The sequence below is a fragment of the Pongo abelii genome, chromosome 20 (genome assembly GCF_028885655.2).
Source record: "Pongo abelii isolate AG06213 chromosome 20, NHGRI_mPonAbe1-v2.0_pri, whole genome shotgun sequence".
NCBI lineage: Eukaryota > Metazoa > Chordata > Mammalia > Primates > Hominidae > Pongo > Pongo abelii.
In genome coordinates this window covers 5,142,957-5,162,093 of record NC_072005.2, presented here as the reverse complement: position 1 = coordinate 5,162,093, position 19,137 = coordinate 5,142,957, and the positions used below count along the sequence as shown (strand labels likewise).

At 53.9% G+C, this 19,137-nt stretch overlaps 1 protein-coding gene across 14 annotated transcripts in view; it reads left to right on the top strand.

Moving 5' to 3' along the window:
* Window positions 1-19,137, top strand: part of PTPRS (protein tyrosine phosphatase receptor type S) — a 134,062-nt gene that overhangs the window by 96,428 nt on the left and 18,497 nt on the right. For 6 of the 14 annotated variants that reach the window (XM_054539418.2, XM_063719867.1, XM_054539417.2 and 3 more), the window contains 5 exons: window positions 3,206-3,339; window positions 4,414-4,558; window positions 11,669-11,974; window positions 13,602-13,795; window positions 17,380-17,497. In XM_054539418.2, the coding sequence (XP_054395393.1) occupies window positions 3,206-3,339; window positions 4,414-4,558; window positions 11,669-11,974; window positions 13,602-13,795; window positions 17,380-17,497 (897 nt within the window). Of the gene's footprint in view, window positions 1-3,205; window positions 3,340-4,413; window positions 4,559-11,668; window positions 11,975-13,601; window positions 13,796-13,941; window positions 13,969-17,379; window positions 17,498-19,137 lie in introns of all 14 variants that reach the window. The other 8 variants (XM_054539416.2, XM_054539414.2, XM_063719862.1 and 5 more) reach the window with 2 other exon arrangements.

Below are 19,137 nucleotides of genomic sequence, written 5' to 3'. Positions count from 1 at the left end.
TGAGCAGAGATCATGCCACTGCACTCCAGCCTGGGCGAGAGAGTGAGACTTCATCTCAAAAAAAAAAAAGTAAAAATATATGTATATATTTTCATGCTAGCATTTAAAATCGGGGAGCTAGGCCGGGGGCGGTGGCTCACACCTGTAACCCCAGCATTTTGGGAGTCAGAGGCGAGTGGATTACCTGAGGTCAGGAGTTTGAGACCAGCCTGGCCAACATGGTGAAACCGCATTTCTGTTAATAATACAAAAAAAAAAAATTAGCCGGCCGTGGTGGCGGGTGCCTGTAATCCCAGCTACTCTGGAGGCTGAGGCAGGAGAATCACTTGAACCTGGGCAGAGTTTGCAATGAGCCAAGGTCGCACCGTTGCATCCAGCCTGGGCGACAAGTGAAACGCCATCTCAAAAAAATTAAATTAAAAAAAAATCAGAGAGCTAGCCAGGCTTGGTGGCATGTGCCTGTAGTCCCAGCTACTCAAGAGGCAGACGCAGGAGGATGGCTTAAACCCAGGAGTTTCAGTCCAGCCTGGACAATATAGCAATACCCCATTTCTTAAGAAACATGTATAGGGCCCGGTGTAGTGGCTCATGTCTGTAATCTCAGCACTTTGGGAGGCCAAGATAGGAGGATTTCTTGAGGCCAGCCTGGACAATGTAGCTAGACCCCATCTCTACACACAAAAAAATAAAAATTAGCTAGGCGTGGTTGTGCACACCTGTAGTCCCAGCTACTTGAGGCTGAGATGAGAGGATCACTTGAGCCCAGGAGTTTAAGGCTGCAGTGAGCTATGATAGCACCACTACACTCCAGCCTGGGCAGCAAAGCAAGACCTTATCTCTAAAACAAAAACAAACATTAAAATAAAATCGGAGAGGGCTGGGTGCGGTGGCTCATGCCTGTGATCCCAGCACTTTAGGAGGCTGAGGTGGGTGGATCACCTGAGGTCAGGAGTTTGAGAACAGCCTGGCCAACATGACAAAACCTCATCTCTACTAAAAAAAATACAAAAATTAGCCGGTCGTGGTGGCACACGCCTGTAGTTCCAGCTACTCAGGAGGCTGAGGCAGGAGAATCGCTTGAACTCGGGAGGCGGTGAGCCGAAATATGGCCACTGCCCTCCAGCCTGGGTGACAGAGCGAGACCCTGCTCAAAAAATTAAATTTGGACAGTTATCCTAGCCAAATTTTTGGCTTCCCTTAAAAAAATCTGATTTGACAAGCCCATAGGGCTAAGATCAAACACCTGGGTAGATCCCAGTGGCTGTGTGGGAGACAAGGGGGGCTATATGTGCTTCCTTCCCTCTTCTCTGTTAACTCCTCACCCCTGTTGGCATTTGAGTTTGAGAACCTGCCTCATCTGTTCTCATTAGAGGGACCAACGCCACTGCTTCTGAAATAATAAATGAAAACTGCTGGCTCAGCGTGGTGGCTCACGCCTGTAATCCCAGCACGTTGGGAGGCTGAGGCAGGCGGATCACGAGGTCAGGAGTTCAAGACCAGCCTGGCCAATAATGGTGAAACCCCATCTCTACCAAAAATATAAAATTAGCCGGGCATGATAGCGTGTGTCTGTAATCCCAGCTACTCAAGAGGCTGAGGCAGGTGAATCACTTGAACCCGGGAAGCAGAGGTTGTGGTGAGCCGAGATCGTGCCACTGCACTCCAGCCTGGGCAACAAGAGCGAAACTCTGTCTCAAAAATAAAAGAAAGCTGCCTCACCCCTAAGGCAGTGGGCCAGTCTCCCTCCCTGCTCAGGTGGGAGGACTCGGAAGAGGCATGTAGGCATGGGGGACCCCAGCTCTCTGAGTGTTTGACCCTTTCCTTTGGGGCTCAGGCTTTCAAAACCTAAAGTCCAGGCAGTCTCAGGCACCCGCTGAAGCAAAGGGCCGGGACGGTTGGCACTCTGTCCATGTCTGTGAGTGGATACAGAATGGAGATCCAAATTTTAAAATAGGCACCCTCGGCCAGCCACTGTGGCTCACACCTGTAATCCTGACACTTTGGGAGGCTGAGGCAGGAGGTTTGCCTGAAGCCAGGAGTTCAAGACCAGCTTGAGCAACATAGCAAGACCCCATGTGTACAAAAAATTTTAAAATTAGCTGAGCGTGGTGGTATGTGCCTGTGGTCCCAGCTACTTAGGAGGCCGAGGCGAGAGGATCACCTGAGCCCAGGAGTTGGAGGCTGTAGTGAGCTATGATCGTGCCACTACACTCCAGCCTGGGTGACACAGTGAGACCCCATTTCAAAAACTAAAATAAAATGAAATAAAATAGGCACACATACCTCCCTGCTAATTTCTCTGTCATCTAATTCACAGCCAGCGAGGGCACTGGGGTGATTTGAAAGGGAGATTTTTAGGCCAGGTGTGGTGGCTCACGTCTGTAATTCCAGCACTTTGGGAGGCCGAGGCAGGAGGATCACTTGAGGTCAGGAGTTTGAGACCAGCCTGGCCAATTGGTGAAATCCCGTCTCTACTAAAAATACAAAAGTTAGCCGGGCGTGGTGGCGGGTGCCTGTAATCCCAGCTACTTGGGAGGCTGAGACAGGAGAATCACTTGAACCCTGGAGGCGGAGGTTGCAGTGAGCCAAGATTGCACCATTGCACTCCAGCCTGGGTGACAGAGTGAGACTCCGTCTCAAAAAAAAAAAAAAAATGAAGGGGATTTTTATTTTTTTTATTTTTATTTATTTATTTATTTTGAGACAGAATCTCACTCTGTCGCCCAGGCTGGAGTGCAGTGGCGTGATCTCCGCTCACTGCAAGCTCTGCCTCCTGGGTTCGCGCCATTCTCCTGCCTCAGCCTCCCGAGTAGCTGGGACTACAGGCGCCCGCCACCACGCTCGGCTACTTTTTGTATTTTTAGTAGAGACGAGGTTTCACCGTGTTAGCCAGGATGGTCTCGATCTCTTGACCTCATGATCTGCCCGCCTCGGCCTCCCAAAGTGCTGGAATTACAGGCGTGAGCCACCGCGCCTGGCCGAAAGGAGGATTTTTAAATGGGTTCTTTTCCTTTGGAAGAAGAGAGGATGGAGGAATGGAGGTGGACAGGTGACAACGGGATGGGGGCGAGGTCCCCAGGAAAATAAAAGAACATTCTAGAAGCACCCAGAGCTGGCATCTTTTAGTAGGGACACTCAGCAGGTGGGGCCCCCTTCATGGGGTGGACGCTCCCCGACTGCTAGTTGTCTCCCCGCACCCCCACAGTGCCCGGCCAGCCCATGAACCTGCGGGCCGAGGCCAGGTCGGAGACCAGCATCACGCTGTCCTGGAGCCCCCCGCGGCAGGAGAGTATCATCAAGTACGAGCTCCTCTTCCGGGAAGGCGACCACGGCCGGGAGGTGAGGCAGCGTGGGGACGGGCTGGCCTGCCCTGGGCTTCTCCCCGGCGCTGTCTGACGCTGCCCGCCTGTCTCTTCCCCCTCTTTGTCCCTGTGTGTGCTGCGGATTCTGCTCTTCCTCACCCCTTCTGGTTCTCCTGCATGTCTGTCCCTTTGTGCCTTTCCCCCACTTTTTTCTCCTCTGTCTTATCTCCTTTGTCTTTCTCCTCTGCTGCTGGTGGCCTCTCTCTGGCTCCATATGTATCGGCGTCCCCGTCTCTCTTGACCTCTGCTTCTCTCTGTGTCTGTCTTCACCGGTGCCTCTGATGCTCACTCTCCATCCCTCCGGGTCTGTTCTGTCTGTTTGTGTCTCCCTCTCTCTCTGTCTCTGTTTTCTGTGTTTTTTTTCTGTCTCCCATCTGTCTCTGTCTGTTTCTCTCTCTCTGTCTCTCTTTCTCTCTGTCTCTATCTCTGTATCTGTTTCTTTCTCCATCTCTATCTCTATCTCTCTCTTCTCTCTTTCTCTGTCCCTGTCTCAATTTCTCTCCCCTCCGTTTCTGTGTCTCTCCCCTCTGTTTCTCTGTCTCTCTGTCTCTGTCTCTATTTCTCTGTCTCTCTGTGTCTCTCTATCTCTGTATCTGTCTCCTTCTCAATTTCTCTATTCCCCTGTCTCTGTATCTCTCTCCTGTTTCTGTCTCTCTCTATCTCTCTGTCTCTGTCCCTCCCATTTATCTCTGTCCCTGTGTCTGTCTCTCTCCTTTGTTTCTGTCTCTATCTCTGTCACTGTGTCCCTCTGTCTCTATCTCTGTCTCTGTGTCCCTCTGTCTCTGACTCTCTCTCTCCCCTCTGTCTCTCTCCGTCTCTGTCTCTCTCCATCTCTGTCTCTCTCCGTACCCTCTTTTTCTGTCTGTATCTCTGTCTCTATCTCTCTCTCCCCTCTGCCTCTCTCCCTCATCCCTCTGTACCTCTCTGCCCCACCCCTGTCTCTGTTTCTCTGTGTCTCTCTCTCTCTCTCTCTCTCCCCTCCCCCCGCTCTGTTTCTCTCTGTCTCTCTCTCTCCCCCATCCCTCTCTGTCCCTCTCTGCCCTGCCCCCAGGTGGGAAGGACCTTCGACCCGACGACTTCCTACGTGGTGGAGGACCTGAAGCCCAACACGGAGTACGCCTTCCGCCTGGCGGCCCGCTCGCCGCAGGGCCTGGGTGCCTTCACCCCCGTGGTGCGGCAGCGCACGCTGCAGTCCAGTAGGTGTCTCGCGGGGCCGCCCTTCTCTGCGGGGGGGACCACGGCCTGGCCGCAGACAGCCCCTCGGCAGACGGACCCAGGCGGGGCCTGCTGCAGTGGGTGGGGGGCACCTCCCGGCCTGTCTCCGCTTTGTTCCCTGACCTCGGATCCACCTACCTGCGCTGTGCCTCAGTATCCCCATCAGCACAGCACAGCGAGGGTCTTAGCATGGGGTTGTCTGTGCCCCTGGGCCTGGTGACCCGGGTTGAGACTTGGGGTCAAGGAGAAGTGGCTGATCTTGGCCCTGGTCTAGGAGAGGTTCTGGGACCACGCCTTCTTTGTCCTCTTTCCATCCTGGAGTGGGCGCTGATTGAAGGGCCACGTTGCGCCCATTTCCCAGGCATTTTGAGGGTACCGTGAGGCTGTGGTCACAGCTCGCACCCCATCATTCTCAGAGCAAAGGACACAGAGACGAACCCACCTTCCCCGTCGGTCTTCCTCCCCCGGGCAGGGAGCCTTGGCTCTCAAGACCCCAGGACAAGGTCCCAGTTTCCGAGGGTGGGGAGGGGGTGGAATTGGAGCCGATGCCAGGTTTCGTGGGTGCATGCAGGCCCCCACTCGGGGCTCAAATCTCTGGAGTTCTCTGCTGTGCCGGCCCGGCCTCCCTGTTTCGAGCGAGTCACCCTTCACCTGGCAGTTGGCTGTGAGTCACCGCCACCCTCTCTCCCTGACTTCTCCAAGCTCGGGGCTGTACAGGCCCCTTCTGCCATCTCCCCACCTCATCTGCCTCCCTGGCTCCGCTCAGCCCAGCGTGGCCTTCACTGGTGTGGCCTCCACCGGCGTGGTCTCTCTGTCGTGGCCTCCCCCTGCTTCCCCCTCTTCCCTCCCCTCACCCAGTCAGTCACGGCGTAGCCACCCCAGGCTTTCTTCCGGAATCAGTCATGATGGTCAAACCTTCAAGGCCCGCCCCGGGTGTGTGTACACAAGGGCGTCTCGGGTCAGTCAAGGGGTTAACATCAACTCCGGCCGGGGCATCTGAGCCGCTGGGATCGGGGGGGTGGGGCGCCTCGGAGACACAACCCCCCTGCCCCCGCCGGCCCCCTTCCCTCCTTCCTGCTCCCCACAAACCAAGCCGAGCTGAGCACCTGGCGGCTCCAAGGCGTCTGGGCGCGTCTGTGTGAGGTGGAGTCAGTGAGGGTGGCCTGTGGCTTGGGCTGCCACCTGAGAGACTGGCTGGTGTCCTGAAGGTGAGTACACGCTGGTCTCGAGCAGGTTCACAAAAACGGCCCACCCCGCGTGCCCCCCACCTGCCCCAGCCGCTCTGGGCTGAACGGACAGTCCACGGCCCGAATTCGGCCCCAGAAACTCTCCCAAACCACGTGCCACCACCATGCCACGCTGCCCACGCACGCACATCCACGTCATTGCACACGTCCCTTCCCGAGATGTCATGCAGGTTGGGCCGGATTGTGAAGGACGTGACCTCCGTGGTCACCTAGAAAGCGGCTTCGGCCCAGCCACGCGAACCTCTGGGGCGGCCCAGGACAGGGAGTTGGGGAGAAGGGACTCCCCGCTTCTTGCCCCGAGACGGGTGGGGCCCAGGAGAACCGACAGTAAAGACTCAGGGCCAGGCGTATCCATCCCCCCGGGGACTGCGGGCTCCTTAGGCTGAACACAGGGTAGGTGCAGGTCAGACCACTCAGCCATGGGTCTCCCCAGACACCGTGCCACCTTCCTGCCTCCAGCCTGGAACCTCAGCGTGCTCACGCTGGGGGCTGGAGCAGGGCTGCTGGGCCACTGGCATCCTGAGACCCACCAAGAGTTCGGTCTGGCCTTGTAGCTCAGCGCTCGGCCGTTCCCTCTCTCGTAAGAAAGTCTTTTAAGTTAGCAGTTGAAGAGTGGAAGGTAGGTAACCAGACTGGGCATTTTCTGGAAGGAGTCTTTCTTTCTTTTATTATGGTTTTTCTCATCATCATCACCATCACTGTTGTTTCTTATTTTATTATGGTTTCGGTTTTATTTTTTCTCCCCCTTTCTCAGCAAATCCATTCCTTCTGACACATTCCTTGATTGTTTGTTTTTTTTTTTCTCCCCTGCTCCCTGCCTGATTCCCCGCACCCCCCGGGCACCTTTGGTTGGTGTGGCTGGTCAAGAAATGGGGAAGGGTCCCCTTTGTCTAGTTTTGGAGGAGGCGCCTCTAATGTTTTGCTTTAAGTGAGGCTGGAGGGTCTCTCTAGTTGAAGTAAGCTGTTGGGGTGGCTTCTGCAGTCTCTGGCAGCCCAGTGTCTCTGAGGACAGGATTCATCTCTGGGTTCCAGATGCTAACAGGATAGTGTCCATAGTAAATACTCAGTAAACATGTGCTCAGCCACCAGGCAAGCTGCTCTGATGGTGAGGGTTTCTAATGCTCTTGCCACGAGCAAGGCCAGTAATCTCTCTGGGCCTCCCTCTAGGGGACGTAGATTCTAAAATCGTGGGCACTTGGGAGAGTCTGGCTCCCGCCATACCCAACCGGCACAAGGCTGAGATCTGAGCTCTCAACCTCAAACCAAGCCAGCCTGTGAACCACAGCCAAGTCTGGGTTCCAATCCTGGCTCTGCCACCTCATCACGGCATGTCCCTGGACAGGTAGCTTGCTGTTTCTGAGCCTCAGTTTCCTCACCTGTAAAATGGGCTGCACTTCTGGTTTTTCGGCAAGATTGAGAGGTGATATACAAAATAATGAAAAGCTTCCAGGGTGGGGTCTGGCCACAGTTGGTACACAACCAATGACCGTAGAAAGCCCAACAGGCAGACTTTGGAATCTGGTTTCCCCACCGTTGACGTGGGATGGCGGGTGGGGAGTGACAGTTCTGACCACCTGAGGGGTTGTGAGAATTAAATGAGATGATACATGCGTTAAATGAGATGATACATGAAACGGGCTGAGGGTGCTGCACCTGCAGTAGGCATGCAGAAAATGAAGCTTATTATCACTAATGCCCTCAGCACAGCGTCTGGCAATAGTAGGCACGCAACACATAGAGACTTACTGATTCATAAGCTTTTAACGCACAGGTAGTTCCCTTTAATGTGCGGGAACTCTCACTATTTTTCAGCAAAGACCTTAACATACTGCCTGGCACACAGTAGGTGCCCCACTAATGCAGCCACTGTTTTAAATCTACATACGGATTGGCACAGTGCTGGGCACCTAGTTGACACTCAGTAAATGGAAGCTATTAGCAGTTTATAACAAGCTTAGCCTAGTGTCAGGCGCACAGTAGGTACTCAAAACATGGGTGGCAACAATTATTGTTCTGCAAACCTCTTGGCACAATGCCTGGCATACAGTAAGTGCTCAATAAGTGGCACTTGCTATAAAGAGGCGGCCTAAGTGTGAGGCACATAGTAAGTGCTCATATGGGCACTATTATCAGTTTGAAAGGGTGTAGGATAGAGCTGGTTACACAGTTTTTACTGAAAACATTCACTTATTATCTGCAAAACCCTTGGCACAGTGTGTGCAAATAGTAGGTGCTCAATAAATAAGAACTATTACCATTTTTATATAAGGTACTTAGTGCAATGCCTGGCACACAGTGGATGCTTAATATGCCAGGTGCTATTACAGTTATCCAATAAAGCCCTTAGCACAATGCTTGGCACACAGTAGGTGCTTAAGAAATGAAAACTACTGGCCGGGCGCGGTGGCTCACGCCTGTAATCCCAGCACTTTGGGAGGCTGAGGTGGGCGGATCATGAGATCAGGAGATCGAGACCATCCTGGCTAACATGGTGAAAATCCGTCTCCCCTAAAAATACAAAAAATTAGCCGGGCGTGGTGGCGGGCGCCTGTAGTCCCAGCTACTCAGGAGGCTGAGACAGGAGAATGGCGTGAACCCGAGCGGTGGAGCTTGCAGTGAGCCAAGATCGTGCCACTGCATTCTAGCCTGGGCGACAGAGCAAGACTCTGTCTCAAAAAAAAAAGAAAAAAAAAAAAAAGAAATGAAAACTATTAACATTCCATAAGGCCCTTAGTAGAGTTGCCTAACACATAGTAGGTGCTTAATATGTGGAAACTTACTGTTTTTCAGTAAGCCCCAGCACAGTACCTGGCACACAATAGGTGCTTAATATGTGGTGACTACTATTGTTTTCTGATGAAGCCTTTAACACAGTGCCTGGCGCACAGTAGGGGCCTAATACATGGGGACTATTAACTGTTTTCTGATAAAGCCCTTAGCACAGTGCCTGGCACACAGTAGGGGCTTAATATGCAGGGACTACTACTGTTTTCTGAGAGAGCCTTTAGCACAGTGCCTGGCACATAGTAGGTGCTGCTTAAATGACAACTGCTGTTTTTCTCTTCAGAGACCTATTACCATAGCCAGCACATAGTAGGTGCTGCTTAAATGACAACTGCTGTTTTTCTCTTCAGAGACCTATTACCATACCCAGTCCATAGTAGATGTTCAATAAATGAGACTTGCTGTTGATAGGCTTAGTAGTAGATTTAGTGTGGTGCCAGGTGCATAGTTGGGACTGAACACAGGAGTGCTGTGATCTTTAAAGATTTTGGCACACAGTAGGTGCTCAATATGAGCTATGAAGTCCTGAGCCTGGTACCTGACACCAGTAGGTGTCCAATAAACAGGGACTTTTATTATTACTTGATAAAGCCCTTGACATTCTACCTGGCACACAGTAGGTGCTCAAGACATGGGCATTATTTTCAAGTGAGGCCAATTGGATGGTCGTAGTTGAAGTAAGCTTTTGGGATGGGCTTTGGGTCCCTGGTAGCACAAGTGTTCAGTAAATAAATGCTTTTACTATAAGAAAAATGTTGCCATATTTTCCATAAATTATTATGAAGCCCTTGGCATGATGCCTGGCACATGGTAGGTAGCTAATAATTGGGGCTTTTATTGCTGTTGCCTGGCACATAGTGTGTGACATATAGTTTTTTTTGTTTTTGTTTTTGTTTTTTTTTTTGGAGATGGAATCTTGCCCTGTTGCCCAGGCTGGAGTGCAGTGGCACGATCTTGGCTCACTGCAACTTCCGCCTCCCGGGTTCAAGTGATTCTCCTGCCTCAGCCTCCCGAGTAGCTGGGATTACAGGCTCCCGCCACCACACCTGGCTAGTTTTTTGTGTCTTTAGTAGAGACGGAGTTTCACCATGTTGGCCAGGCTGGCCTCGAACTCCTGACCTCGTGATCCACTCACCTCGGCCTCCCAAAGTGCTGGAATTACAGGCGTGAGCCACTGCGCCCGGCCGAGATTCTTTTGCTATTATTCTATGAAGCCCTTGGCACAATGCTTGACACACAGTAGGTGCCTGATAAGTGGAGCTTCTATTGCTGTTCCCCTTAGCATGATGCGTGGCACATATTAGGTATTCAGTAAATAGATGCTCTATTATTTTGTGAAGCCCTTGGTGCTGGCACATAGTAGGTGCCTAATGGAGCTTCTGTTGCCATTCCCCTTGGCACAGTGCCTGGCACATAGTAGGTAGTTAATAAATGGAGCTTCTGTTGCTGTTCCCTTTGGCATGGTGCCTGGCACGTAGTAGGTGCTTAATAAATGGAGCTTCTGTTGCCGCTCCCCTTGGCATGGTACCTGGCACATAGTAGGTGTTCAATAAATATATGCTTTTACTATTATGTCGTGAAGTGCTTGGCGCTGGCACATAGTAGGTGCCTAATAGAGCTCTGTTGCTGTTCCCCTTGCCACGGTGCCTGGCACATAGGTGTTCGACGTAGATTATTTTGTTACCATTCTATGAAGCCTTAGCACAATGCTTGACACACAGTAGGTGCCTGATAATTGGAGCTTCTGTTGCCATTCCCCTTGGCATAGTTCCTGGCACATACTAGGTACCTAATAATTGGAGCTTCTGTTGCTGCTCCCCTTGGCATGGTGCCTGGCACATAGTAGGTGCTTAATAAATGGCGCTTCTGTTGCTGCTCCCCTTGGCATGGCACCAGGCACATACTAGGTGTTCAATAAATCGATGCTTTTACTATTATTTTGTGAAGCCCTTGGCGCTGGCACATAGTAGGTGCCTAATAGAGCTCTGTTGCTGTTCCCCTTGCCACAGTGCCTGGCACATAGTAGGTGTTTGACATATAGATTATTTTGCTATCATTCTATGGAGTCCTTAGCACAGTGCCTTAGCACAATTATTAGTAGGTGCCTAATAATTGGAGCTTCTATGGCTTTTCCCCTTGGCATGGTGCCTGGCACATAGTAGGTGCATAATGGAGCTTCTGTTGCCATTCCCCTTGGCATGATGCCTGGCACATAGTAGGTGCTTAATGAATGGAGCTTCTGTTGCCATTCCCCTTGGTATGGTGCCTGGCACATAGTAGGTGCCTAATAAATGGAGCTTCTGTTGCTGTTCCCCTTGGCACAGTACCTGGCGCATAATAAGCGCTTAATAAATGGAGCTTCTATTGCTGTTCCCCTTGGCATGGTGCCTGGCACATAGTAGGTGTCCAGTAAATAGATGCTTTACTATTATTTTGTGAAGCCTTTGGTGCTGGCACATAGGAGGTGCCTAATAAACAGAGCTTCTGTTGCCGTTCCCCTTGGTATGGTGCCTGGCACATAGGAGGTGCCTAATAAATGGAGCTTCTGTTGCCATTCTCCTTGGCATGGTGCCTGGCACACAGTAGATGTTCAACAAATAGATGCTTTTACTATTTTGTGAAGCCCTTGGTGCTGGCACATAGTAGGTGCCTAATAAATGGAGCTCCTGTTGCTATTCCCCTTGGCACAATGCCCAGCACATAGTGGGTGCCTAATAAAAAGGGCTTCTCTTGCTATTCCCCCACCCAGTTTCTGGCATGGGGACCGTAGCTGTCCAATGCCTAAGACCTACTGTGCACCACGTAGGTGCAGCCTGGTGAGCACAGGGTTCTTGGCCAGCCCTCCCAGCCCCATCCCACCTGCCCGCCCATCCCCCCGCCCATCCCACCTTTGGTTGACACCCGCTTCTTTTGGGTTCGACTTCTCTTTGGTTTGGTTCTGTTTTGTTTGTTATCATCTTCTTTTTTATTTTCTCTTTCCCATCTTTTGTTTCCCCGCCCCCCTCCCCACCCATCCCACCTCCCTTCCCCACCCCCCCACGTTCTCCCCCCCTCCAATAGAACCGTCAGCCCCCCCTCAAGACGTTAAATGTGTCAGCGTGCGCTCCACGGCCATTTTGGTAAGTTGGCGCCCGCCGCCGCCGGAAACGCACAACGGGGCCCTGGTGGGCTACAGCGTCCGCTACCGACCGCTGGGCTCAGAGGACCCGGAACCCAAGGAGGTGAACGGCATCCCCCCGACCACCACTCAGATCCTGCTGGAGGCCTTGGAGAAGTGGACCCAGTACCGCATCACGACTGTCGCTCACACAGAGGTGGGACCAGGGCCCGAGAGCTCGCCCGTGGTCGTCCGCACCGACGAGGATGGTAAGTACCTGCCCCAGGCCCGGGACCCCCCGCGGGCCCCAGCCCGGCCCCGCCTCGAAGCCTTCCATCTGGAAACCTGGGCTGGTGGTCAAAGGGCGGAAGCCTCACTTGGAGGAAGTCGGGAAGCAAGCAGCCTCCCCGAGAAATCCGGGGCTCCTTGACCTTGGAATTGGCGATTCTAGACATGGGCAGGCTTAGCTCTGCAGCATCTGCTCCCAGGGCCTCATGCCTGGACAGTTTCGCTGGCTGCCCTCTATTTTGGTGGAACAGTGGAAATCTTTGGAAATGGGGTGGAGGAAGCGGCAAACAGCACCTGCAACAACAATGTGCTGATCATGGTTAACCAGCTCCGCGGGTGGATGGAGACCAGTTTGTGTAGCATTGGCCAGTTTCCCTGGTGTAAATGTTCCCGTCCTCACCCATTTCAAGTTAGCAGCAAGTTTGAAGCTGGAAAGCAAGGCAGTGGTCCTAGCTTGGAGTCACATGGTCGAAGCCTAGACTGTGGAGAGAAATGACAGACACCTTTCCCAATAAAATTGCAACTTCTCGGCCAAGCACAATGGCTCATGCCTGTAATCCCAGCACTCTGAGAGGCCAAGGCAGGAGGATCTTATGAGTCTCGGAGTTTGAGACCAGCCTAGGCAACATAGTGAGACCCCATTCCTCCAAAAACATTTTTAAAACAGCCAAGCATGCTGGCATGCACATGTAGTCTCAGCTACTCAAGACGCTGAAGTGAGGGGATTGCTGAACATAGCAGTTCGAGGCTGCAGTGAGCTGTGATCATACCCCTGCACTCCAGCCTGGGTGACAGAGTGAGACCCCATCTCTACAAAAACATATTAGCTGAGCATGGTGGCACAGGCCTGTAGTTGCAGCTACTTGGGAGGCTGAGGTGGGAGGATCGCTTAAGCCCAGGAGTTCAAGGCTGCAGTGAGCCGTGATCCTGCCACTGCATTCCAGCCTAGGTGACAGAGTAAGAGAACCTGTCTCAAAAATATTTCAGCCTCTTGGTCCTGGGCACCTGATTTGTTTTCTGAGCCATTTGCCTGAAAGTTTCGTTGGACGGCTCCATTATGTCCTAAGCCCAGAGAAGAAAGGAAGCAGCTCTTCTTTATGCCAAACCCTGGGGTGGGTGAAAAAGATCCTGAGTGCCAAGTGGGCCACCTGCCTGCTTGGGTATTTAGGAACATACAGCTGGACTGCCTGGTGCAAATCCTGGCTTTGCATCTTGCTAAGGCTGTGATCACGGAATCAACTGAATCTCTGGGATTCAATTTCCCCAAATGTAAAATGAGAATGACAGGAGACCCTATCTTGCAGGGTTATGATGAGGATGGAAGCAGTGTAGGGTGAAGAAGAGGGTGTCTGGAGGCCCTGGGAAGGTGGTTTAGACTCGGGGGGACAGCCTGGGTCCATGGGGCGCACCTTCAGGGGCCCCTCCCAGGGCTGTGGGGGGGTGTGAAGGAGGCCATGTCCTCCTGCCCGGTGGTGAGCGCTAAGAGCGCCCAGTTGTTCACCGGCAGCCACTCGGCATCCTGGAATCGGACAGTGGCACTGCCCGGGGCAGGGCCGGGCGCCCTGGTAACGGCCTCGCCCGCCCCTCCCCTCCCCTCCCGCCCGCCAGTGCCCAGCGCGCCGCCGCGGAAGGTGGAGGCGGAGGCGCTCAACGCCACGGCCATCCGCGTGCTGTGGCGCTCGCCCGCGCCCGGCCGGCAGCATGGCCAGATCCGCGGCTACCAGGTCCACTACGTGCGCATGGAGGGCGCCGAGGCCCGCGGGCCGCCGCGCATCAAGGACGTCATGCTGGCCGATGCCCAGGTGGGCAGGGGGCCAGGGCGGGGCCGGGGACGGGCTCCGGGCGGGGACGGGCCCTTGCGCTCCCCCCACCTCTGCTTCTCTTTCTCCATCTGGCCTCCCCTGCTCACCTCCCTCCTCTCTCCCCTGCCGCCTCCTCCCGCGCTCAGTGGGAGACGGATGACACGGCTGAATATGTAAGTAGCGCCCCTGGCCACCCACCTGCTACTGTGCGCTTCCCGCGGGCCGTGCTGTGCTGTGACTCCTGCACGCCGCTTATTATCAGTAGTAAAACGGTCTCCTCCTCTGGGCCCTCCCGTGCGCCCCTCGCTCTCCCATTACCTCTTGGAGCGCCCAGCCTCGGTGTTTGCACCAGGGAAATGGGATACTCCGACGACTGTGCGCCCCAGGGGGCAGACCCTAGGGTGGCTTGAGCACCAGGACCTGAGGGTCATCCCTGAATCTTCTCACCCTGCTGGCTCCTGCCATTGGTGGAGCTTAGGCCTCCTGGGTCCTTCCCCTGCCCTCAGTCATTCCTCCTGTGAGTATGTCTCCTCTCCTGTTAGACCCAGCCCCACCCTTTAATGTCACTCAATTCAGCCCTGTTTGGCCTAGAAATGCCTCTCTCTGGATGTGCTGTCCTCTTCATTCTGGCCCCCGGGTGATGAGAGGTGTCAGCGGGGCCAGAGTGGGGGAGGGTGTCTGTGATACCGTGGTTACAACCCCACAATGCTTTAAACCAGAGAGGAATTGCTGTGTGACTTGGGGCAAGTTGCTGCCTCTCTCTGGACTCTCTGCCCCTAAAACGGGAGTACCAGCCTCTGCTGAGAACCCCAGGTCTGACATTAAATTGGCCCTGGTCCCTTGGCTGGGCGTGGTGGCTCACGCCTGTAGTCCCAGCACTTTGGGAGGTCGAGGCAGGTGGATCACCTGAGGTCAGGAGTTCAAGACCAGCCTGGCCAACAGGGCAAAACTAATAATACAAAACAGCCTGGTGTGGTGGCAGGTGCCTGTAATTCCAGCTATTTGGGAGGCTGAGGCAGGAGAATCGTTTGAACCTGGGAGGCGGAGGTTGCAGTGAGCTGCAGTCCAGCCTGGTCAGCAGAGGGAGACCCTGTCTTTTTTTTTTTTTTTTTTTGAGACAGAGTCTCACTCTATCACCCGGGCTGCAGTACAGTGGCGCCATCTTGGCTCACTGCAACCTCCACCTCCTGGGTTCAAGCAATTCTCCTGCCTCAGCCTCCCGAGTAGCTGGGATTACAGGCATGAGCCGCTGGTCCTGGCTGATCCTGTCTCTAATAAACAAACAGGCACTGGTCCCACATGCTCTGATGCCTCCCGTCTCTCACCCACACTGGATCTAGAGGGAATGTTCCCACCTGGGCTTCAACCCTGCTCTTCTCACAGAGACCCTGGGAGGGATGGGCTGTGAGGCTCAGGGGCAGGAGACCCTGTTTGTGCATCCCCGTCACCCCTCGTCCCCCTGGCCTGGGTCTGCCCCACAGTTCCCAGGCATGCCGGCCTGTGCTTGGGGCCGGGAGGGTGCTTGCAGACATGGGCACACATGATGCTGTGAGCGTGTGCACAGGTGTTGTGCAAGTCCGCGTGCCTGGGAGTGTTCTGTGCTGTCATTCATTGGACGAGCAGTCATTTATTGAGCACCTACTATGTGCTAGATGCTGAGGATGTGGTGGTGACAAGAGCCCTTCCTCCCTAACAGTCATACTCAGTGAGACGGATGTTAATCAGAACAAAACACACATAGGCAGGGCGTGGTGGCTCATGCCTGTAATCCCAGCACTTTGGGAGGCCGAGATGGGCAGATCAGCTGAAGTCAGGAGTTCGAGACCAGCCTGACCAACATGGTGAAACCCCGTCTCTACTAAAAATACAAAACCAGGCATGGTGGCGCATGCCTGTAATCCCAGCTACTCGGGAGGCTGAGGCAGGAGAATTGCTTGAACTGGGGAGGCAGAGGTTGCAGTGAGCTGAGACCGTGTCATTGCACTCCAGCCTGGGCAACAAGAGTGAAACTCTTATCTCAAAAACAAAAAACAAAAAATCATTGTTACAGCTGTGGTGGGGATGGGGTTTAGACAGTGAAATAAACATTTAAAAATCAGCTCTCAGCCAGGCAGTGGCTCACGCCTGTAATCCCAGCACTTTGGGAGGTGGAGGCAAGCAGATCACTTGAGCCCAAAGTTTAAGACCAGCCTGGGCAACATGGCAAGATCCTATCTCTACAAAAAATATAAACATCATTAGCCAGGCGTGTGGTGGTGCACGTCTGTATTCCCAGCTACTTGGGAGGCTGAGGCAGGAGGATCACTTGAGCTCAGGAGGTCAAGGCTGCAGTGAGCTATGATTGATTACACCCTGCACTCCAGCCTGGGCAACAGGGTGAGACCCTGTCTCAATAACATAAAAAGGTAAAAATCAGCTCTCTGGGTGGGCAGGAGGGGGCAGTCCTGTTTTGTAGCATTTGACCATTTCCATGGTGTAAATACTTCCCACCATGTCAATTTCAAGCTACCTGGGAGGTGCCCAGTAGCTCATGATCATGTATTTCTACTCTACAGATGCAATAGACAAGATGATCTCAAAGCAGTAACCATACTGAAATAACTAGAAAGGGTGGGTTTGCTGTATTTATTGCCTTTGCTTTCAATATAACTTAGTTGATTGTAAGTTTATAGAGTTTATTTTTGAGACAGTCTCGCTCTGTCACCCAGGCTGGAGTACAGTGGCACGATGTTGGCTCACTGCAACCTCTGCCTGCTGGGTTCAAATGATCTTCCTGCCTCAGCCACCCCAGTAGCTGGGACTACAGGCATGTGCCACCATGCCTGGCTTTTTTGCTTTTTTTTTTTTTTTGGTATTTTTAGTAGAGACGAAGTTTCACCCATGTTGGCCAGGCTGGTCTTGAACTCCCGACCTTAAGTGATCCTCCTGCCTTGGCCTCCCAAAGCGCTGGGATTATAGGCGTCAGCCACTGCGCCCGGCCTTATACAGTTCAATTTTTAATAACAGCTCTGTTTCATAAGTGGCTCACAAAATTCCTGAAAATTTAACCAGTGGCTCTCATGAGTTGGTACAGGGCACCTCCAGCACCCCAGTGGGTGTAGAGGCAGAGGGAAAGGCCAGTGCCAAAGGACCTGAGGCAGGCTGTGCCTGGTGCATTGGAGGAACAGCAAGGAGAGCCCTTTGTGAGCCACAGGGAAAACTTGGGCTTTGACCCCAAGAGAGGTGGGAGCCATGGAGGGCTGTGGGGAGAGTGGGGACGGACCCTGACTCCAGTGCTCACAGGCGCCCTCTGGCTGCTGTGGGGAGGACAGACTGTCAGGGGTGATGGCAGGAGTGAGGGGAGCGGAGCAGAGAGGACCGAGTTGGTCCTGGCAAGTGACAGTGGGCTCGTCCGGCTGGGTTGTTGCATGTACCCTCTGAGCATGGCCATGCCACATATCGTCGTCTCTGCATGAGCTCGTGTGCACGTCTCCGCCCGTGATCTGGGCCCTGCATCCTCCTTGCTTGATCTCAGCACGGGGAGTGGGGTGGGCAGGGCTGCTCCCAGCCCCAGCCATGGTGCTGACCGCCAGCCGTGCCCGCAGGAGATGGTTATCACAAACCTGCAGCCTGAGACCGCGTACTCCATCACGGTAGCCGCCTACACCATGAAGGGCGATGGCGCTCGCAGCAAACCCAAGGTGGTTGTGACCAAGGGAGCAGGTATGCGACCCGCCCTCTCCCCACCCAGCAACAGCCCCTTTGCCCCCGCTGGCACCAGAGCGTGCCTCCAGAGTCCTTGAGCTCACAAGGGCAGGCAGAGGGTGCACCAGGCAGCAGGAACAGTGAGACAAAGGTGTGAGGGCTGCTCAGGCAGGTGTCCAAGGCCCAGCTTGGCCCCCGCCCCTGCCTCCTCCGTGTCCCCCGGCTCCCACCAGACAGAAACAGTTAACAGCCACCTCTGACCCCTTTGCCCTCTCAGCCTTTACTTGGGCTGTTCCCTCTGCCAGGATACCCCTTCCCCTGCTGGCTGGCTCCTCCTTTACCTTTAGGTCTCAGCTCAAGGTACACCTGCCCTGGAAAGCCTTCCCTGATTGCCTCATCCCACAATCTTGATCCTTCTGGGCCCCCTAGTCTCCTGTGCTTCCCCCATCCGGGCTCTGATCGCTCCGGCTAGGGTGGTGCACCTGTCTTCCCCCACTGCACCAGGAAGCCACCTTTCTCTTGGTGGCCCTGCCTCAGTTTCCCCTTCTAGCCTTTCCATTGTCCCTTCCATCATCCCCAAGGGGCTGGCTTTTTTTTCCAGCCAGAATGGAGCTGAATTAAGAAAAAGAGGCTGCCGTGAAGATGTAAGGGGAGGGTACACCGGGCGGAGGGCACAGCCCAGAAAAAGACTCGGGGAGGGGGGGGGGTGGAGTGGATGAGTGGGGGGGCGGAACAAGCTCGGGTGTTTCAGGAACAATCGACCGGCTTCTGTGGCCTTCATCCCAGTCCCCATACCCACCCTCTCCTCGGGGACCCTTGTAGCCACACCACTGACTGTGTACCCCACCTTTCAGGCCTCCCAGCTGGACACAGCCCCTGTCCTTGTCCACACTATTCCCTTCGCCTACCTTGTCTGCGTCCTCCAGCAGCCAGCTCTAATGCCACCTCCTCCAGGCAGCCTCCTGTGATCTCTGCCTCCCTTCTTCTAGCCAGCAGGGCACTTCCCTCCTCTCTCAGGGACATTGTATTAGAGCTGTGTTTGCTAAGCAGAACCCACTGCATACGCTGCTCTCCCCACCACCCTGGGTATTCATAGCAGTCCATTCAAGGCCCTGGTAAGGATAAGTCCTGCAGTAGAGAAGTCCATTTTCACGTATACAGCCCAGCTTTCCCCCTTCTTTGCCTGACCCCAGAACCTCTCTCGGTACATTGATTGCTACCCAGGCTGTGTGAAACAAAGAGCAGGGGCGGATTTTGGATTTCTTTATGTCCTGTGGGTATTGGTCAGGCGCCTGCATTGGGCAACAGCCAAATCAACAAGGCAGGAGATGGTTGCCTTATTAATGGAAGGAGGAAGGGTTCTCTGAGTCCTCACTTCCTTGCTGTGCTTTATGCGCCCCTAGCCCAGTGCTGGCTCTACACCTTTGCATGGGCCCTCTTCCTGGAGCACGATTCCCCCAGATCTTCTCGTGGTTCCCTCTCTTTTTTCCTTCAAGTCTTTGCTTCTTAAGTGAGGCTTTCTTGAGACCTACTTTTATTTTTATTTTTAAGACGGAGTCTTGCTCTGTCGCCCACGCTGGAGTGCAGTGGCGCGATCTCAGCTCCCTGCAACCTCTGCCTCCTGGGTTCAAGTGATTTTCCTGCCTCAGCCTCCTGAG